This window comes from Pan troglodytes, chromosome 13, assembly GCF_028858775.2.
Source record: "Pan troglodytes isolate AG18354 chromosome 13, NHGRI_mPanTro3-v2.0_pri, whole genome shotgun sequence".
Lineage (NCBI taxonomy): Eukaryota > Metazoa > Chordata > Mammalia > Primates > Hominidae > Pan > Pan troglodytes.
In genome coordinates this window covers 79,488,871-79,512,293 of record NC_072411.2, presented here as the reverse complement: position 1 = coordinate 79,512,293, position 23,423 = coordinate 79,488,871, and the positions used below count along the sequence as shown (strand labels likewise).

The 23,423-nt window shown below is 37.0% G+C and overlaps 1 protein-coding gene across 3 annotated transcripts in view; it reads right to left on the bottom strand.

The window, feature by feature from the left end:
* The window catches only part of AGPS (alkylglycerone phosphate synthase), a 146,887-nt gene that overhangs the window by 68,117 nt on the left and 55,347 nt on the right, over positions 1–23,423 (bottom strand). For all 3 annotated transcript variants that reach the window (XM_001154263.8, XM_016950090.4, XM_001154159.7), the window contains 2 exons: positions 9,347–9,472; positions 2,842–2,950 (listed from right to left, as the gene is read on the bottom strand). In XM_001154263.8, the coding sequence (XP_001154263.6) occupies positions 2,842–2,950; positions 9,347–9,472 (235 nt within the window). The remainder of the gene's footprint in view (positions 1–2,841; positions 2,951–9,346; positions 9,473–23,423) is intronic.

The window sequence follows — 23,423 nt, the reverse complement described above, 5'->3', positions numbered from 1 at the left end:
GTTAATCACGTATAGAGCTTAGTCGGATGGAGAAAATAGGTTTTTGGATAGCAATACTTTCAAGGTTGTCATCAAATGATTTAACTGAAAGAAATTTTTTTAAAGCTCAAGAAAAGTTTATGATTCACATTTAAGGCAGGAAGTTATTACACAGGTAGGTCAAAGTAGCAGATAAAATACATTTTACGTAAGAATATGATTTCATATAAATTTACTATTTCAATCATGCTGTCTCCTGGCCTATATTAAAATAACTCTATATTCACAAACTGAAATGGGGATTAGGGACCATAAATTGTAAAGATCACTGATATCAAAATAATAAGCAGCTACAACAGTATTTACTACACTAAATTGTTCAGCATAATCTCACTTAATCCTTATAACACACTTACGAAGATGAATAATTTTATTATTCCCATTTTATGGCTGAGGACATCGGGCACTGAAAATTATCTAACTTATACAAAGTCATGGAAATATAAGTAGTAGAATCAGGATGGAAATCCAGATCTGATAAAGACTTCATGGTTCATGCTCTTTTATCAGTATGCTATGTTGCATGTACTTTGTAATAAAATCTCATTTAACTATGGTAATTTAGTCTCATAAATTTTAAATATTTCTTTTTTTTTTTCTTTTTTTTTTTTTTTGAGACAAAGTCTCACTCCATCACCCAGGCTGGAGTGTAGTGGCATAATCTAGGCTCACTGCAGTCTGTAATCTCTGCCTCCCGGGTTCAAGTGATTCTTGTGCTTCAGCCTCCCAAGTAGCTGGGATTACAGGCATGCACCACCACACCCGACTAATTTTTGTATTTTTAGTAGAGACGGGGTTTCAACATGTTGGTCAGGCTGGTCTTGAATGCCTGACCTCAAGTGATCCACCCGCCTCAGCCTTGCAAAGTGCTGGGATTACAGGTGTGAGCCACCACGCCCAGCCCAATCTCTTATAGTTCTTTGCTTACTTTACTATAATAACTTTATCCCTTCCTTAAATTCATACAGTTAGTGACTACCTACGGAGGTAGCCCAGTCTTTTAGATAAAAGTTCAAATCATTTTAAAAGGCATGAAAAGACCAAATTATCTCTCGAACTACCCTGTAGCCCTTACCATTCTGCTCCTAGACCTGCTGCCTGTTCTACTCCACAATTAAACCTTACATACCAGTCATACTGAAAAACCAGCAGCCTCATAATGAGGCAGACATGGCCCTTTCTCATTTCTAAGCCCACTGCAACATGATGGTCATTCTGCAGGGCAACTCCCCTCTTCTGTCTTCCCTCAACTTGACCTGGAATTATTTTCTTCTTATCAACCTCAAAGACCACTTTAGGTATGGCCTCCCTGGGGAAGCCTTTGTAAGCACCTATCAACTTCATCTTGTTCATATTTCTTCTGCATTTTACTTGATCATGTAATTTGTCACGCTGTTGTATAATTGTCTGTTATTATCTGTCTCAAATGTCCCAGCATAATATCTAGCAACTAGAATTTTTAAAAGGCTAACTGATGGGAGAAAAAAAAGTATAATGTGGCTATTTGAAAAAAAAATTATTTATATTTATAGAGTTGACTCCAATTATGTAAATATCAATAATGTAATGAAAAATTATGAGTTTTAATAGCTATTTTCATTATTCAACTTGACTTCTGATGGCAAAAAGTTACATTCCTCTAATTTGTAGATGATGCATTAGTATAAGAAGTCCCAGAATAATATTAAGTAACCATATTATTTTAAATGAATTTAAGATTATTTTTCTTATTACAAATATAGTTTTGTTTTTTCATAGAAGAGTATGCTGATCAGAAAAGGAATAAACTGAGTAAACTGGTGAGATATCTTGACAAAGGTCTGTCATTGGTTACCATGAAAAACATTTAAGCAATACTACTGGTCATCAGCCAAACAACTGATCTCTACCACATCACTAAGAAACATAGTTTATTATACTTTCCCTCTTTGATGTTACTGTCAAAGAATAGAATTTATGCCTAACATCTTAGTTTATTGTACCTGCTCTTTTATTCATGAATATAGCTAAATGTTACCAAAATATATCTTCTGCAGCTTGGACCACCTTCTGAAGTGAATAATGAGCTCCTCTGTTAATCTAGAAACACTTGTTTATTTTAATTTATTTCTCTGAATTTAAGGAATGTCCCTCTCCCATTCTAAAAACTGAAAAATAAGCCCATGTTTACTTTATCCATACAATTCACCATGCCTACATAATAATTATTTTAAGGTTACTTCTTTCCAGATCTGCGCAGGACTTAAATGTTTTAGACGAGATGAACTACATTCAAATCTACCCAGCATTAAGTAACCAAGAAAATGATACTATTTGTGTAGTGAAAAATTAAAAGACCAACAAAAGTTTAAAATATATGTGAACCAGAATTTTAAATTCCACTTCTAATAGTAATTAATTTTATAAAATACATAATTACAGAAAGACAAGACAATAAGATAATGCTTTATCAATCCTTTCCTCCGATAATTCTGACAAGATTTAAGAATACTATAATACAAAATGTCAAAATAAACCATTTTAAATCCTAATGACCACTTTTCCTGAAATTCATTAAAAATTCTAAAATAAAAATTAAAAGATCAAGCTGTCTCTAGAAACATAAAAAAGCAAAATGTAAGAGGAAGTTTAATCAGATGTTCTCATAATAAAACTTTATAGTCTTAAAATGATAAAAATTTAAAAAATTCCTTAAACATATAAAACATGTCTTTCAAAGATCTGATGTCACAATATAAAGATTTTCACAAAACTGCATGACTAACCTGTATTTTTTCTTAATAAATTTACAGTTATATTTACCTTCAGATCCCATGATGAAGTGATGGATATCAGGGCCTGTTGACATACGAGGTCCTTGACAGCTTTTTTCTATTATACCTCTAGGTGTTACCATTTTTATATGAACCACCTGTTTAATACAATACACGATGTAAATTCTAGACATCTGTTAGTGAATGTGTGTCTATGTACAGACATTTATATATATTTATGTAAAACCTACTTTTAAAGTATTGGGTTAAGTAATAAATTGTGATGCTTTTAAGAATTCTAGTATCTTTTAGTAATTTTTAGACTAAAGTTAAATTTGCATATAACCTTAAAAGAGGGAAAAACCATTCTAAGATTGTACATCTCTTGATTTAAAGTGGTTTATTTATTATCTTAAGAACAACAGAATAACACATTTATTTAAACCAAATTTAGGGTTATCCATATGGCACAGAACTAACGGACTCAAAAACTAAGCAATAATCATAACCTTTATGAAGCATATTATTCATGTCAGGCACTGCTCTAGACACTTAGAATTCTAAGAAAAAAATTATTCTCCCTTTATCCCCGCCTTCAATCCCACTTAGTAGAAAACAGTGAAAAGAATTAAATATTAATTATGATCAGGTCAAATTGGGATGAAGCAGTAGAAACAATGACTGAACTTAAGAGAAGGAAAGAGATGTGTGACTCATCATACAAATGAGAAAGTAAGTATACTGGGGAAGGAGGATCACTCTAAAAATAGTTCCTGAGATCTGAATCAGAAGTGGTTAGGTAAAAATCCAAAATATTTTTAGAATGAATTTTGGACCGATAAATAACAACAGTCTATTTATTATTGAAGGAAATGAGCAGAGAACATCAATAAGCAATACACAAAATACAAAATAAAAATTGCCAGTGAGGACCCCTTAAAAGTTTACATTCACTAGCAATTAACAAAATACAAAAACATAAATAAAACGTCCAGTAAAATACAAAGATTCTCATGGTGTTAGTGAGAATGTCAATTGGTACAAAATTTTTATAGGGCAATTTGGCTGTAAGGATCCAAAGTCTAAAATGTATAAACTTCTTGATCCAACAAATCAACTAAAGGAGCTTACCCAAAGAAAATGATTAAAGATGTATATACCAAAGAAATTTTAAAAAGAATATTTTCCTTTATTTTCTGTAATTTTGAAATCAAGAATAATTTAAATGTTCATTAAGAGGGAGTTAAATAAACCATGCATTCTCAATAAAAGAATTATATAACTCTTTAAAAACGATGGTGCAAACCTGTTCATTTACATGTTAATATATTGATGACATAATTTAAAGAGCAGATGAAACACATATGGTCCTCTTTTTTATATTAAAAACTAGATATATTCATGTGCTTATTGCATGCCTAGAAACAGTTCTAGAAGTGATGGCACCAGCAGCCCATCTGGAGTGGCTGCTGCAAAGACATTGGCTGCAGTGGGGGTGGCATGACCAGGGCTGTGCACTGCATGGAGCCAACGGGAGCTGGAAACAGGTGGAAGCCCCATCCCCTTCCTAGTTGGCAGAGCAAAAGCCATGCATTCCTGAGTGCAGCTGCGGCAGCCCAGCTGTGGCTCTGGACCCAGGCATCCCTGTGCTCTTGGGGGCCGGAAGCACGCAGGAATCCCACCCTCCTGGACACAGCTGCAGCCACCCAGCTGTGGCTGCAGACCCAGGCATCTCTACACTCTTGGGGGCCTGGGAAGCCCCCAGCCCCTGCAGGCTCGGAAGTGTCTGCTTCCACCGCCTGGCTTCTCCCCATTCCAGTGCCTGCTCCAATCTTGGAGAAAAGTTGAGGCCGAACCTGCGCGCTGTTGCAACCCAGCCGGGTGTGCGCATGCTCAGGGCAGTGCTGACATGCCAGCACCCTGCTGCCTCAGCCCCCTCCAGACTTTGGGCACCAATGAGCACAGAAGAGAGGATAAGTGCTGGCTGAGGGCAGCTTGGCACTGGCCTGCAGGAGGCCCTTAGCACGAACAGCCTGGGCATCTGGGCACCATAAACAGTGGCAGGAGGCAGACAGGCTCCTGGGCGGAAATGGGCGGTCCCCGGTGAAACCCCACCTTCAAGCCAGGGAGGGCCTGACGCCTGGGGGCTGGGCTGCCAGTTCCACGGACTGGAGTGGGAACTTATGATGCTTTTTCCAGGATTGCCCATAACCACCCATGGACCAATCAGCACAAACTTCCTCCCCTCTGAACCCCATAAAAACCCAGGACTCAGCCAGAATTAGGCAGATGCCAGGATGACCTGTCTGCAGAAAGGAGCTACCCACTGTGGATCTCCTTTCTGCTGAGAGCTGACACTCATCAGGATGCCCTGCTTATGGAGAGGAGCTACCCACTGTGTGTCTCCTCTCTCCTGAGGGCTAAACACTCATCAGGATGCCCTGCCTGTGGAGAGGAACTACCCTCTGTGGGCTCTCTGCTGAGAGCTGGATGCTCATCAGGATGGCCTACCTGCGGAAAGGAGCTACCCAATACGGGTCTCCTCTGAGCTGTTTTGTCACTCAATAAAGCACTCCTTCACCTTGCTCACCCTCCACTTGTCCACATACCTCATTCTTCCTGGATGTGGGACAAAAACTCAGGACCCGCTAAATGGCGGAGCTGAAAGGGCTGTAACACAAACAGGGCTGAAACACGCCCCTTGTTTGCCCCATGGAGGGCAACGAGAGGGAAAGAGAGGAAAGAGAAGGAGAGAAGAGCTGTTTCCCTTCAAGGAGCCCAGACCTAGGAGCTCCCTGAGCCAGGGCTATGGCTCACTCTTTGGGGCTCTGCAGTCCCTGGCGTCTCCAAGCTTCCAGGCACCACCACATTCCCTGGTGCCACCAATGGAAGCTGCTTGCAGTATGCCTGGTCCAGCAGCAGCCTTGTAGGGAGCTGATGCCTGGAGCTGCCCGTCCTGCCACAGCTGGCGTGCCTGACTGTGCACTGTGGCCAGACTCCACACTCACTCATTCACACACCCCTCACTGCTCTGTGCCTGGCTCGCCGTGGGCAAGCATGGGATCGAGACCAGCAGCGTGAGCCAAGCACAGCCTGCCAGGCCGAGTGGGCTGAACAAGCCCAGTGGGCCCAAGCAAAACTTGGGCAAAGGTGCTGCCAGACAGAAGTTTCTGGCTAAAAAAGTGACACCCCAAGAATCCCATGACAGAAGGATGAATATGAAGATGTTAAAAGTGTTCAAAATGATATGTATTTAATATACACAGGACACCTAAAAAAAAAAATAGGATCTTGCTTTGTCACCCAGGCTGGAGTGCAGTGGTGGGATGATAGCTCACTGTAACTTCAAACTCCTGGGCTCAAGCAATTATCCCACTCCAGCCTCCTGAGTAGCTAGAACTACAAGTATGTGCTACCATGCTCAGCTAATTTTTTAATTTTTTGTAGAGATGACGTCTTGCTCTGTTGCCCAGGCTGGTCTTCAACTCCTGGCCTCAAGCCTTGTCCTCTCAAAGTGCTGGGATTACAGGTGTGAACTACCATGCCCAGCTATAGCATACATTTTTTATACTTCTGTAATGAATATTTTTAAATAAAAATAAGTTTCTAATTGCTTGAATTGTCTATTCACAATTATAATTTTAAAAGAAGCATTTTCTTCAGAAAATTCTTCAAAATGAAATGCTCACTGCATCATACTTTACTTTCTTTTGTGAAGATCCAGAATTTTTAGTTTGGTTTTGTCACTACAGAGTTCAATGTTTTTCCTTCTAACAGTGCTTCATAACCGAAGAATGTAGCAAGGCTCCTTTCATAGAAGCAGTGGATTACCGCTAATAGCGATGAGCTTCAGCTCTGTAACACTAGCACAAGAAAGTGTAATCAGATATGCTCAGGAAATCCGTTAGTGAAGAGACATTCACTAAATTAAGAAGTATTTGAGATGGACTATAGTTGGAATTCCTTAAAATGATCTTGAAAACAAGTGGGAACCAGAATTTAAGATGAAAAGTATATCCCATTGTACACAGACTTCTGACTCTTCAGATGTTAAAACTTTAAACTTTTTTTAAAATTTGGACTAAACAACTATCTTCAACTTTTTTCAAACAGTTAAATAAGCTATGAGCATCGTTACTGTGCTTTAATTAAATATGCACTAATGTTAAGAAATATATTAACACGTTCTTTAATTTTTTCACGGGTTCCATTGTAGCCACATGTATTAAAAGAATATCAACTTTAGAAAAATTGTCATAAAAGCAAACAATATAAATTAAGACAGCTTCAGAGGATACTATATATTGCAGAGTTAAAAATTTAAGTTAAAAATAAAACGTGCTGGCTGGGCACGGTGGCTCATGCCTGTAATTCCAGCACTTTGGGAGGCCGAGGCAGGAGGAGTACCTCAGGTCAGGAGTTCAAGACCAGCCTGGCCAATATGGAGAAACCCTATCTCTACTAAAAATACAAAATCAGCTGGGCATGGTGGCGCATGCCTGTAATCTGAGCTACTCTGGAGGCTGAGGCAGGAGAATCGCTTGAACCCGGGACGCGGAGGTTGCAGTGAGCTGAGATTGTGCCACTGCACTCCAGCCTGGGCAACAAGAGCGAAATTCTGTCTCAAAAACAAACACAATAAAATAAAATAAAATAAAATGCACTAAGTAATTATTAATGCAAATAATTACACTAGGATGTACACTTATAATTTGTATCCCTTAAATATCTCCAAAAAATGATTAAAATAAATTACATGATTTCGCAGTGCTAAATATAGCTGTTTACCAAATATTTGCTTAACTCTGATAAAGTCCTTAATAATCCAATAGCAAAAGGATCAAATTTTCTCCCCAAAACTGAATTTAGATTATTTTAATTGCAAAAAGAAAAATGTGCTTTTCTAAATGCCTTGAATAAAGAAAAATAAATAGGATAATGAAAATATTTAAAAAGTATTCACAATATAGACAAAAGTTTTTAATTCCTCAGTGTTAACTATAAAGAACCAATATATTTTATTAAAGATTTAATATTCCTAATAACAAAGATATTGATGAAAATGTGGAAACTTTAGATTTCAAAAGCAAAGCTAAATAGCTCCAGGAATAATGTTGGGAACATCACTTTAATAGTCTCAAATTAGTTCTTTTAAACTACTATGAAAATATTGACGATAAGGAAACAACATTTATGAAGCACCTACTACACACCAGAGATTTTGAGTTTTCATTTTATGTCCTTTACTCCTCACAATAATTCTATGCAGCAAATATCATTATTCTATTTTACAGAAGAGGAAACTGAAGTTTAGAAACGTAAACCAATTTGTACAAATTCACACAACTAATCATTGAAAAAGCAACAAATGATACCTAATCCCTAACTAGGGTGCCCAGAGTTATATACTATTATTATACTAACTCCCAGCAAAGTGGCACCATATCAGCTACAAAAAGCAGTGTGCACATAAAACATGACAGGTCTTACTACTACTTGGTAGAACAATTTCAATCAGCCTATTTAATTCTATACAGGAAAAATTATTTTCAGAAAAATGCAAAATCTCCTAAGGAAACAGAGTAGCAAAAACGAAATCATCTAAGTAAATGGACTAAAATCACGGTAGAGTTGAAGACTTCATTTCCACGAGGCTTGTAAAATAATATTTGTATACAGACATCCGTCAGTATCCCCATAGAACTGGTTCTAGGACCTTCGAGGATACCAAAATCCATAGTACTCAAGTCCCTTACATAAAACAGCACAGTATTTACATAAAACCTATGCACATCCTCTCACATGCTTTAAATCATTTTAGAATATTTATGAATAATACAATGTAAATACTATGTAAATTGTTGTTCTACTATATTTTTTGTATTATTTTCCTTGTGGTATTGTTATTTTTTTTTCCAAATATTTTTGAGCTGCATTTGGTTGAATTTGTGGATACGAAACCAGTGGATATAGAGAGCTGACCGTATTTCATGAGCTGGATACTGTGAAACATCTACAAAGCTTAAAATGTAGTCACCTGAAAAGGAGCATCCTTAAATAATGACCACAGTTGTGTTTTGATTAACTTTCTACTATACATGTCCAATGTTATTATAGTCAAAAGGAGTTTATTTATGGGAGGGGGGAATCTACCATCCAACTCTTTTTCTTTTTTTTTTTTTTTTTGAGACAGAGTCTCACTCTGTCGCCCAGGCCGGAGTGCAGTGGCACAATTTCGGCTCACTGCAAGCTCTGCCTCCCAGGTTCATGCCATTCTCCTGCCTCCCGAGTAGCTGGGACTACAGGAGCCCGCCACCACACCCGACTAATTTTTTTTTGTATTTTTAGTAGAGACGGGGTTTCACCATGTTAGCCAGGATGGTCTCGATCTCCTGACCTCATGATCCGCCCGCCTCGGCCTCCCAAAGTGCTGGGATTACAGGCATTGGCCACCGCGCCCAGCCCCAACTCTTAATTTTTAAAGGCTTCTAATCATTTTATAATAATATCTATATACTAATCAATTATTACATAATAACTAGAAAAATATTTACCAGGTCCTCGATATTGCCATAGATATTCTTCTTCATGCCTGATGCCCGAGTAGATACCCATCCTCCTACAGTACTGAACTCCAGGGAATCTGGTTCATGACCTGTACAGTAACCACTTTCTTTAAGCTGAAAAACAAAAATTTAACATTTTACAGTGAAAATGGTCCCATTACATACAGCACTCAACACATTAACTCCTCCTACTTTAAAATTTCCATATGTCATTGATATTTGAATTTATTAATTCCTACATAGCAAAAAAAAAAAGATACTTTTATCACACTAGTCCTAAAAATTTTTTTAAGCTTTTGCCTAGTGGAAAATGTTACAAGATTAAAAAATGTAGGCCAAAAGAAGTTCTATTTTTCACAGGTTGACCAGATAATCATACTCCTTACATCCTTTTGTTTTAAGGCCAGCTGTCCTTCCCCACTTTTTTTTTCTACAAAGAGATAGTTTAAATATTTATGGAGATCAGATTATGCTTAAATAACAGCCAACTTTACCTAAACACTTTCAATAAATAAAGCACTTAATCTCTTGTTCTCTCTACCCTAATGTAATATGCAGCAGGCCTGCAGAAAATCCGAGCAAATTGCCTGTACTTAATTCTCTCAAGGAGTCATGTGTTTTAATGTACAGGCATCTGGATAGGTTTCCTGCATGTAATAACATCATTTATTTGTGATGCAGATCATGCATTACTGTACATTAAATAGTCACTTGTTTCTCATTTTTCTATATTATCTTGGCTTTGCCATCTGCACAGCACCTGAGATTGAATAGATGCCCTTTACTGCAACACCACCAAAGCCATTCCAATGAAATCATTTTAAAGACTCAGCCATCTCTTCTCAAACGGTACAGGCACCACCATCTGCATACCCGCTGTCTGCTACACTCAAGCCCATCAATCTGTGTTGACCATTTTGATAGTCATCCAGTTAAGCAACTGTTCTATTTTTCAAGTAAGCCACACAGCTATGTAGAATATGTCAGCCACGTCTGTATATTTGTATTTAAGTATGGTGTGAAAGTTGTAATCCAAAATATGAAAGCCTATTAGGTTAAATATAATTTGTTAGGTTTTGCATATCAGCAATACAAATTCTCTATCTATTCTAATTTTGCTGCTAGGAAAACAAGATTTTAAAAGACATCAACTGTTATATAATAAAAGTTTATCCACTAAATATTCAATATATTATTTAGTTTTAAGAGATTAATATCCATCTATTAAAAAGAAGCTTAAATAAATGGGTGAAGAGGTTAAAATGAAGATTATCAGACTGTTACATTATATTTCTTCCCTAACTCCATCTCCAAACAAAATACTATGAATTATTTTCTCTTAAAACACTACTGTTACTCAATTTTCTTTTAAAACATAAACTTTTACTCAATTTTATGGAATTGGGAAAAGAAAAAAAGACACTCATGGAGCCCTAAGATGTACCAGGTACTGAAAAGAGAGGTTTCACATACTGTCATGACAAAACAAACTTCGACATTATACAGAAGCAAATCATTAAGTACACACTTTAACTAATTTTTTAAGTGTGTTAATTCATTTAATCTGCTCAACAACCATATGAAGCTGACACTATTATTATTCCTATTTTCACAGATGGGAAACAGTTAAATCACTTGTTTTAACTGATGGTTCCCCAAATGGTACCTCTTACTTGCATTTTTTTTTATCATTATACTTTAAGTTCTGGGGTACATGTGCAGAACGTGCAGTTTTGTTACATAGGTATACACATGCCTTGGTGGTTTGCTGCACCCATCAATCCATCATCTACATGAGGTATTTCTCCTAATGTTATCCCTCCCCTAGCCTCCCACCCCGCCCCAGGCCCCAGTGTGTGATGTTCTTCTCCCTGTATCCATGTGTACTCATTGTTCAACTCCCACTTATGAGTGAGAACATGTGGTGTTTTGTTTTCTGATCTTGTGATAGTTTGCTGAGAATGATGGTTTCCAGCTTTATCCATGTCCCCGCAAAGGACATGAACTCATCCTTTTTTATGGCTGCATAGTATTCCATGGTGTATATGTGCCACATTTTCTTAATCCAGTCTATCATTGATGGACATTTGGGTTGGTTCCAAGTCTTTGCTATTGTGAATAGTGCTGCAGTAAACATACATGTGCATGTGTCTTTATCATAGGCTGATTTATAATCCTTTGGGTATATACCCAGTAATGGGATTGCTGGGTCAAATGGTATTTCTAGTTCTAGATCCTTGAGAAATTGCCACACTGTCTTCCACAATGGTTTAACTAATTTACACTCCCACCAACAGCATAAGAGCGTTCCTATTTTTCCACAACCTCTCCAGCATATGTTGTTTCTTGATTTTTTAATGATTGCCATTCTAACTGGCGTGAAATGGTATCTCATTGTGGTTTTGATTTGCATTTCGCTAATAACCAGTGATGATGAGCATTTTTTCATATGTCTGTTGGCTGCATAAATGTCTTCTTTTGAGAAGTGTCTGTTCATATCCTTTGCCCATTTTTTGATGGGGTTGTTTTTTTCTTGTAAATTTATGTTCTTTGTAGATTCTGGATATTAGCCCTTTGTCAGATGGATAGATTGCAAAAATTTTCTCCCATTCTGTAGGTTGCCTGTTCACTCTGATGATAGTTTCTTTTGCTGTGCAGAAGCTCTTTAGGTTAATTAAATCCCATTTGTCAATTTTGGCTTTTGTTGCCATTGCTTTTGGTGTTTTAGACATGACGTCTTTGCCCATGCCTATGTCCTAAATGGCATTGCCCAGGTTTTCTTCTAGGATTTTTATGGTCCTAGGTCTTGCATTTAAGTCTTTGATCCATCTTGAGTTGATTTTTGTATAAGGTGTAAGGAAGGGGTCCAGTTTCAGTTTTCTGCATATGGCTAGCCAGTTTTCCCAACACCATTGATTAAATAGGGAATCTTTCCCCCATGGCTTGTATCAAGTTTGTGAAAGATTAGATGGTTGTAGATGTGTGGTGTTATTTCTGAGGCCTCCGTTCTTTTCCATTGGCCTATATATCTGTTTTGGTACCAGTAGCATGCTGTTTTGGTTACTGTGGCCTTGTAGTATAGTTTGAAGTCAGGTAGCATGATGCCTCCAGCTTTGTTCTTCTTGCCCAGGATTGTCTTGGCTACGTGGGCTCTTTTTTTGTTCCATATGAAGTTTAAAGTAGTTTTTTCCAATTATGCGAAGAAAGTAAGTGGTAGCTTGATGGGAATAGCATTGCATCTACAAATTACTTTGGGCAGTATGGCCATTTTCATAGTATTGATTCTTCCTATCCATGAGCATGGAATGTTTTTCCATTTGTTTGTGTTCTCTCTTATTTCCTTGAGCAGCAGTTTGTAGTTCTCCTTGAAGAGGTCCTTCACATCCCTTGTAAGTTGGATTCCTAGGTATTTTATTCTCTTAGTAGCAATTGTGAATAGGAGTTCACTCATGATTTGGCTCTCTGTTATTGGTGTATAGGAATGCTTGTGATTTTTGCACATTGATTTTGTATCCTGAGACTTTGTGGAAGTTGCTTATCAGCTTAAGGAGATTTTGGGCTGAGACGATGGGGTTTTCTAAATATACAATCATGTCATCTGCAAACAGAGACAATTTGACTTCCTCTCTTCCTATTTGAATACGCTTTATTTCTTTCTCTTGCCTGATTGCCCTGGCCAGAACTTCCAATACCATGTTGAATAGGAGTGGTGAGAGAGGAGATCCTTGTCTTGTGCCAGTTTTCAAAGAGAATGCTTCCAGCTTTTGCCCATTTGGTATGATATTGGCTGTGGGTTTGTCATAAATAGCTCTTAATATTTTGAGATACGTTCCATCGATACCTAGTTTATTGAGAGTTTTTAGCATGAAGGGGTGTTGAATTTTATTGAAGGTCTTTTCTGCATCTATTGAGATTATCATGTGGTTTGTGTCCTTGGTTCTGTTTATGTGATGGATTACATTGATTTATTTGCGTATGTTGAACCAGCCTTGCATCCCAGGTATGAAGCCAACTTGCTTGTGGTGGATAAGCTTTTTGATGTGCTGCTGGATTCGTTCGGTTTGCCAGTATTTTATTAAGGATTTTCGCATCAATGTTCATCAGGGATATTAGCCTGAAATTTTCTTTTTTTGTTGTGTCTCTGCCAGGTTTTGATATCAGGATGATGCTGGCCTCATAAAATGAGTTAGGGAGGAGTCCCTCTTTTTCTATTGTTTGGAATAGTTTCAGAGGAACGGTACACCAGCTCCTCTTTGTATCTCTGGTAGAATTCAGCTGTGAATCCGTCTAGTCCTGTACTTTTTTTGGTTGGTAGGCTATTAATTACTGCCTCAATTTCAGGACTTCTTATTGGTTTATTGAGGGATTTGACTTCTTCCTGGCTTAGACTTGGGAGGGTGTATGTGTCCAGGAATTTATCCATTTCTTCTAGATTTTCTAGTTTATTTGTGTAGAGGCATTTATAGTATTCTCTGATGGTAGTTTGTATTTCTGTGGGATCAGTGGTGATATCCCCTGTATCTTTTTTTATTGCATCTATTTGATTCTTCTCTCTTTTCTTCTTTATTAGTCGGCTAGTGGTCTATTTTGTTGATATTTTCAAAAAACAGCTCCTGGATTCGCTGATTTTTTGAAGGGTTTCTTGTGTCTCTATCTCCTTCAGTTCTGCTCTGATCTTAGTTATTTCATGTCTTCTGCTAGTGTTTGAATTTGCTGTTGCTTCTCTAGTTCTTTTAATTTTGATGTTAGGATGTCAATTTTAGATCCTCACTGCTTTCTCTTGTGGGCATTTAGTGTTATAAATTTCCCTCTACACACTGCTTTATATGTGTCCCAGAGATTCTGGTACATTGTGTCTTCGTTCTCACTGGTTTCAAAGAACATCTTTATTTCTGCCTTCATTTCGTTATCTACCCAGTAGTCATTTAAGAGCAGGTTGTTCAGTTTTCAAGTAATTGTGCGGTTTTGAGTGAGTTTCTTATTCCTGAGTTCTAATTTGATTGCACTGTGGTCTGAGAGATTGTTTGTTATGACTTCTGTTCTTTTGCATTTGCTGAGGACTGTTTTACTTCCAATTACGTGGTCAATTTTAGAATAAGTGTGATGAGGTGCTGAGAAGAATACATATTCTGTTGATTTGGGGTGGAGAGTTCTGTAGATGTCTATTAGGTCCGCTTGGTCCAGAGCTGAGTTCAAGTCCTGAATATCCTTGTTAATTTTCTGTCTCGTTGATCTGTCTAGTATTAACAGTGCGGTGTTACACTTTATTTCTATCAGTATATCCAATATTATATATACGATTAATTTGTTTCTTTTGTCTGGTAGGTTACTTCATTATCTTCTCCAATTACAAGCAGGTACTATATACCAGGAATTGTGTAAAGCAAAAGATAAAGATACCAAAAAAACCAGATGTTCCCCATGCTGAATGAGCTCTACCACACCAATTTAAATTTACTTCATTTAAAATCTTACTAACTTCCTACTAAATAAGTGAAGAAAGTGTAATGGTTGAAAACCTGGGTTTTTTCTTGCCAAAAAGTTTAAGAAAACAAACAAAAATCCCTGGGTTTGAAACTTGTCATTTACTGTTGCTAGAAAATTTGCATACCGCAGTATACCACAATATGCAAATTTAGTGAGAAACAACTGCTGGTGCATAGTAAGTGCTTAATAAATGGTATCTAAGATCATATACATTTAGCCGCTTTCTCCTATAAGGTCTGTGTCTCTGTTAATGCCATTAGCTGGTAAGAAAAATTTGCTGAAGAAAGGTCCACAGATTTACTCATACAATTAATCACATATTCACCCACCACGTTCCCCGAGAAAGGGTCTCACTCTGTCTCCCAAACTGGAGTATAATGGCACAATCATGGCTCATTGCAGCCTCCAATCCTGGGCTCAAGCATTCCTCCCGCTTTGGCCTCCCAAAGGGCTGGAATTATAGTCATAAGCCACCATGTCTGACTCAAGATTTCTTTTTTAATAAAATAACATCTCTGCCCCATATGACGCTAGATAAAAATAACTGTGTTTATTAACCATTTACCATGTGCCATGAAGCTCTAGGGGAATAAAAGCTTTATCTCACTTGTGTTCCAATTCAATACTGAAACAACAAATACTTACTGACTACAAGCTGACCTTCAGATATATTCCTTAAAAAATCCCTAAATTATGGTGCTTATATTATAGAGAAATATTGAGAAAAATGTATATGCTGCTAAAAAAAAAAAACAGGAGAAATAGTAAAGGAAACTGAAATTAATTAAGAATCATAATTAAATTATACAGAATAATTAGAAGTGTGATGAAAAAAATAAAAAGCAGAGCAGGAACTTCCCCCTCTACCCAAACTGAAGTTAAAGGAGCTAGGATTTACCCTCCCACCTAATAAGACTAAAACACAGAAAAATAGAAGAAACAGGCCAGGCATGGTGGCTCACGCCTGTAATCCTAACACTTTAGGAGGCTGAGGCGGGAGGATCACTTGATGCCAGGAGCTCAAGACCAACCTGGGCAACATAGCGAGACTCCATCCCTGTATTTTAAAAAAGAAAAAAAAAAAGTTTTCAAACACTGAACTTGCAGTCAGGAAGGACGGTGATCCTATGAGAAAGTAAACACAGGTGGTGAGCACTGTGACTTGACCCTAGTTTAGCGCTCCACAGAAACAGAATCCAGGCACAACTTGGCAAACACTGAGTTGAGATTGAGCATAGAGCTCAGTCAAGGCAATCAAGGCATTTAGAGTTCACAGGAAAAAGTACAGAAAAAAGCAGCACAAAGAGAGGTGCCTGGAGATCTGCAGAGTGTGCCCCTCAGGTCTTCAGCAGAGTACTGAAAAGTAAATGCAAGTGAGTGAAATACCAAAGACCAGAGGAAGAAATACTCCAGATGGATTACAGCACGGGTGTCCAGCCTTTTGGCTTCCCTGGGCCACGCTGAAAGAAGAAGAATTGTCTTGGGCCACCCATAAAATACACTAATACTAACAACAGCTGATGAGCTTAAAAAAAAAAAGGTCTATGCATAATTTTCATGATATCTGCCACCAAAAAAGTCCTCACATTCAAAGGGCTGGACACCAGTAGATTAGAGAATAGCGCCAGCACTCACAGAGGGCCAGAAACAGTACCTGTTTCCACTAGCCCAACTGAGAAAACTATTAATTCACAGAGTATTAGGTAGGATATCCAACAATGTCATACCACAGTAGTGGAAAGTAATTAGTCTCAGACTGAAAAAAGCAAAAGATCATAAAAGCAAGAACTAGAGGATCAACTGTTTCCACATAAGTGCATCCCAGGAAAAAAGCTGAAGAATATTTGTAGAATTGAAAAACATCGAAATTCACAATGGCTACCATCTAATCAAAAATTACCATTCAAAATTAAAAATATAAAATTAAAAATAAAAATAAAATATATATAAAATAAAAATAAAAATTACCAAGCTACAAAGAAGCGGGAAAACACCCCATAATCATTATGGGGTGAATAATCAAAACCAATCCAGAACTAACACAGATGTTAGACACAGCTGACAAGAACATTAAAACAGTTATTATAACTGTATTCTATATGTTCAAAAACTAGAGACATTCAAGATATAAAAAGGCCCAAATTAAACATCTGGAGATGAAAAATATAATGTCTGAGATTAAAAATATATTTAATGGGATTAAGAGCAGAAAAGACATAGCAAAATAAAACAGTAGTGAACTTCAAGACATAGCAACAGGAACTAAAAGAAAAAAATGAGAAGAGTAGCAGTGAGCTGTGGAACTTCAAAGAGCCTAATAAGTGAGTAAATAGAGTCCCTAAAGGTCAGCGGGGAGGGGGGTTTATTGGATAGTTGAAGAAATAATGGACAAAGTTTTTCGAAATTTGATGAAAACTATAAAGCCACAAATCAAAAAAGCTTAACGAATCCTCAACAAAAGAAACACAGAGAAAAACTACACCAAGGTCCATGACAATCAAATTGCTCAAACCAGTGATAACAAGAAAATCTTTAAAGTAGCCAGAGGGGGCTGGGCGCAGTGGCTCACGCCTGTAATCCCAGCACTTTGGGAGGCCGAGGTGGGCGGATCACCTGAGATCGGGAGTTCGAGACCAGCCTGACCAACATGGAGAAACCTCGTCTCTACTAAAAATACAAAATTAGCTGGGCATGGTGGCTCAAGCTTGTAATCCCAGCTACTTGGGAGGCTGAGGTAGGAGAATCACTTGAACCCAGGAGGCAGAGGTTGTGGTGAACCACTGCACTCCAGCCTGCTGGGTGACAGAGTAAGACTCTGTCTCAAAAAAAAAAAAAAAAAATTACTACTGATTTTCTTAGACATGATAATGGTATTATAGTTATAAAGAAGAACACTATTCTTCTGTCTTTAGGAGATGGTGCTGATGTATTTAAGTGTCATAAAGTCTGCAACCTAGGCTGGCTGTGGTGGCTCATGCCTATAATCCCAGCATTTTGGGAGGCTGAGGCAGTGGAACATCAGAGGTCAGGAGTTTTAGACCAGCCTGACCAACATGGTAAAACCCCATCTCTACTAAAAATATAGTATTAGCTGGGCGTGGTGGGGCATGCCTGTAATCCCAGCTACTCTGGAGGCTGAGGCAGGAGAATCGCTTGAACCTGGGAGACGGAGGTTGTGGTGAGCCGATATCAGGCCACTGCACTCCGGCCTGGGTAACAAGAGTGAAACTCTCTGTCTCAAAGAAAAAAAAAAAAGTAGCCAGAGGGGGAAAAAGCATATTACATACACAGAAACAAAGACAAAGATAATATCAGATTTCTCATGAAAAGCAATAAAGTAGGTAACAGTGGAGCAACATCTTTGTACGGCTGAAAGAATATCAATCTACAATTATATACTCACTTCAAATATCTTTTTTAAAAACAAAGGTGAAATAAAGACTTCTTCAGACAAAATTAGAATTTGCCAACAGCAGACCCACACTAAAGTCATGTTAAAAGAAGTCCTTCAAGCAGAAGGCAAATAACATCAGACAAAATTAAGGGTATAGGAAAGGTTAACTAGATGGGTAAATACACAAGATGCTTTCATATTATTTAAATTTTTTAAATGATACTGCAAAGTATTACAATATCACTCAAAGGTAGCTGACACAAGTTAAAGATGTATACTTCAAATCCTAAAACAAAACAAAAACTTAAAACTACTAAAGAAACTAAAGAGATAAAGCATATCATTAAAAAAAAAAATCCCAAAAAGGCAGTAAAAGAGGGAAAGAAGAACAAAAACAGATGGGAAATACAGAAAATGAATAGCAAGATGACAGATTTAAACTAAACCACAATAAATCACACTGAAGGTAAATGATCTAAACACCTCAATGAAAAGGTAGTGATTGTCAAATTAGATAAAAAGAAAAGAACCAATTATATGCTGCCTATAAGAAAAACATTCTAAATATAAAGATACAAACTAATTAAGAGTAAAATAATGGAAAAAGCAAAAAGATATACCATGCTAAGAAAACTCCAATAGCTATTTTAGTATCAGAAAAAGCAGATTTCAGAGCAAAGCATGTTATCACAAATAAAGGAGGTCATTTCATAACGACAAAAGGGTCAGTTAATCGAGAAGCCATAACAATCCTGAACATTTATCCTCCTAATAACCGAGCTTTAAAATACACCAAGCAAAAATAGAACTGCAGAAGAAATATACAAATCTACAATTACTGTTGGAGGTTTTAATACCCCCCTTCAATAACTGACAGAACAAGTAGACAGAAAATAAAAAATATAAGAGACCTGAATTACATTATAAGTCAATCTGACCTAACAGACATTTAAAGACTACTTCACCAAACAGCAGCAGGAAAACACATTCTTTGCAAGTGCACATGGAACATTTTAAAAATAGGCTGTACTGTGGGCCATAAAACAAGTAGTAATAAATTTGAAAGGATTCAAGTCATATAAAGTATGTTTTCTGAACACAACAAAATTAATATAGAAATCAATGACAGAAAGATATCTGGAAAAATCCCAAAATAATTGGGAACTAAATAACATATATACATGGTGAGTAAACCATAGATCAAAGAAAAAAATCAAAGAAGTAGAAAATATTTTCAAATTAATGAAAATAAACATATCAAAATCGGTGGCATGTCACTAAAGCAATAATTGGGAAAAAATCAGCACTGATTTTCTACTTTAGAAAATAAGACTGAACTCAAATAAATTACTTCAACTTAACCTCAACTATAAGACACAAAATAACATTTTTTTCACAAATCCAACATCCATTCCTAATTCAAACTCTATAAACTAACACAAGAAAGGGACTTCTTCAACTTGATAAACGGCATCTACAAAAAACACCTATAGTTAACAAATACTTAATAGTTAAAGGACTGAACACATCTCTCCTAAATCAGAAACAAGTCTCGCTTCTTTTCAACATTATCTGGCCAGTACAATCAGGTGAGAAAAAGAAAAAAAGGCAAACAGATTGGAAAGAAAGAAAGAAAACTGTCTTTATTCACACACAACATAGTCATCTATGTAAAAAATCCAATGAGATCTACAAAAAAAAAGTTTGTTAAAATTTAGTGAATTTAGTAAAGTTGCAGGATATAAGATCAGTATAAAAAACTGTATTTTTATACACTATTAAAGAACAACCAGAAACTGACAATTTTTAAAAATACCAATTACAACAGCACCAAAAAATATGTACTACTTAGGGACAAATCCTGTTTTTAAAAATATACGAGGCCAGGTATGGTGGCTCATACCAATAATCCCAACACTTTGGGAGGCCAGGGTGGTAGGTTGAAGCGAGAAGTTTGAGACCAGTCTCAGCAATATGGCAAGACCCTGTCTCCAGAAAAATTAAAAAATTAGCCAAGCATGGTGGCACATGCCTGTAGTCCTAGCTACTGGGGAGGCTGTAGCAGGAGGATCATTTAAGCCCAGGAGTTTAAGGTTACAGTGAGCTATGATGGTGCCACTAGACTCCAGCCTGGGCAACAGAATGAGATCTTGTCTCTAAAATGTATATATACATATATACATATATGTGTATATATATATATGAAAGACATGTACATAGAAAACCGTAAGACACTGCTGAGAGAAATTACAGACCTACAAAAAACTAAAGATATACCATGTTCATGGGTCAGGTCAGAAGAATCAAAACTGTTAAGCTGTCAGTCTCCTCAAACTGATATATAGAGTCAATGCAATCCCAATCAAAATCCCAATGGGACTTTTTCTTTTTTTAACAGAAACTGACATTTCCATATGAACATGAAGTTCATATAGAAATACAAAGAACCTAGAACAGCCAAAACAACTTTGAAAAAGACTTGTGATAAAGCTATAGTAATCCAAACAGTATAGTATTAGCACAGAGAGAGACATATATAGAGTCCAGAACTAGAAGCAGACATATATAGACAACAGATTTTTTTAAATGATGGTGCAAAGTCAACTCAGTGAAGAAAGGATAATCTTTTCCAATAAATGGTGCTGAACAATTGGATATCCATGTGCAAAAATCATTAACTTCAATCCAATTTTATACCATATACAAATAATAACTCAGAAATCTTCAAAACTGATTAGAGACCTAAATCTAAGACTAAAAATTATAAAACTCAAATGGGAGAAAATCTCTATAACCTTGCATTATGACACAACAGCAGAAGCATGATAGAAAGACAAATTAATACACTGGGCTTCATAAAAATTAAACACAGCTGGTCTTCAAAAGATACTGTAAGAAAATGAAAAGAGAAACCACAGACTGAAAGAAAATATTTGCAAAGCATATATCTGAAAAAAGACTTATTCCCAGAATAAATAAAGAATTCCAAAACTCAATAATAAGAAAACAACCCAATCTTAAAATTGGGCAAATAGGCCGGGTGTGGTGGCTGACACCTGTAATCCCAGCACTTTGGGAGGCCGAGGTGGATGGATCACAAGGTCAGGAGATCAAGACCATCCTGGCTAATGCGGTGAAAACCCGTCTCTACTAAAAATACAAAAAATTAGCCAGGCATGGTGGCGGGCACCTGTAGTCCCAGCTACTCAGGAGGCTGAGGCAGGAGAATGGCATGAACCCGGGAGGCGGAGCTTGCAGTGAGCCGAGATCACACCACTGCACTCCAGCCTGGACAACAGAGCGACACTCCATCTCAAAAAAAAAAAAAATTGGGCAAATAATTTAAGGAGAACTTCACCAATAAAGAATATGGATGGCAAATAAGCACATGAAAAGATGTTCAACATCACTAGTCATTAGAGAAATATAAATTAAAACTACAATGAGGCCAGACAGAGGGGCCCGAGCCTATAATCCCAACACTTTGGAAGGCCAAGGTGGGCAGAACACTTGAGCCCAGGAGTTCAGGAACAGCCTGGGCAACATGGCAAAAAATTCCATCTCTACAAAAAAATATAAAGATTATCCAGGCATGGTGGCACTTGCCTGTGGTCTCAGTTACTCTGGAAGCTGAAGTGGGAGGATTGCCTAAGCCCAGGGAGGTCAAGGCTGCAGTGAGCCATGATCGTGCCACTGCACTCCAGCTCAGGCAGCAGCATGAGACACTGTCTCAAAAAACAAAACAAAACAAACCTACAATAAGATACTACTATGTACCTACTAAAGTTTAGACTAAAATTAAAAAGACTAACAATACAAAGTATTGGCAAGGATATGGAGAAACTGGAACTCTTATACAGTGCTGGTGGGAATATAAAATGATATAATCACTCTGGGAAAAAACTTCATAGTTTCTCAAAAAGGTAAATATATACCTACCATTTTGATCTATTCATTCCATTTCCAGTTACTTACCGAAAGGAAACAAACGTATATGTCTATACAAAAACTTTCACATGAACGTTCATAGCAGCTTTGTTTGTAATAGCCCAAAACTAGAAATAATCCAAGTGTTCATCAACAGGTGAATGTATAAACAAAACAGTGGCATATCTATACAATGGAATACTGCTGAGCAACAAAAAGAAATGAACTACTGATAAATGCAACAATATGGCTGAATTTCAAAATAATTATGCCTAGTGAAAGAAGCCAGACCCTCCTCCCATACATACTGTAGGATTCCACTTTATTAAAATTGTAGGGAATTTAAGCAAATCTACGTGACAGAAAGCAAATCAGTGATTCCTGGGGGGTTGCTTAAGGATTGTGGGTGGGAGTGGGAAAGAATTATAAAGGACAAAGAGGAAAACTTTCGGGGTTGGTGGATATGTTCATTATCTTGATTGTGATGATGGTTTCATGGTTATATTCGTATGTCGAAACTTATCAAATTGTACACATTAAATTGTACATATTAGATCATAATTATATCTCAAGCTATTATAAAGCAATATAAAACAAAAATCTATGACTTCAAAGATTGTGGCCCAGGCTGCCTAAGGAATTGAATTTCCATCTCCTGAAGAGAAGAAGAAGGCTACAGAACAGACACATTTTGGAGACAAGATTGCAAATTTTTCCTCTAAAAATTCAGTTTTTAAAATGCGGAGTTTGAAATGTCTGTAAATACGCAAGTGGAGATATCAATTAGGCAAGTGGCTATATCAGTTCAGCAAAGAAGTCTAGGATGATAATATAAATTTTGGAGTCTACAGCACATAAAAAGAATATTTAAAGTCTGTTAGCCTGAATGAAGCAAATAGTGCTCAATAAAAATTAGTGGAATGAATCAAAGTTCTAAGTAGTTCACATTATTAACTTATTTCATCTTGATGAAAAACCCCACGAAGTAGGAATTATGATACCCACTTTATAGGTAAAGAAACTGAGGCTTAAAGGTGAGTAACTTGCCCAAGGTCACACAGCTAGGAGCTATATTTGAGGTTTGCAGTGAGAGCTAATAGCTATTAGAAACAAAGAAAGATAATGTGAGGTTATTAGTGATGATGTGCCTAAGCAGAAAAAAAAAAATTTGAGTCAGATAACCTCAGACTATTAACCAATAAAAGTAGCCAAAGATTTAATAAACGTAGGAAAAATTCTTCAAATCCATAATTGACA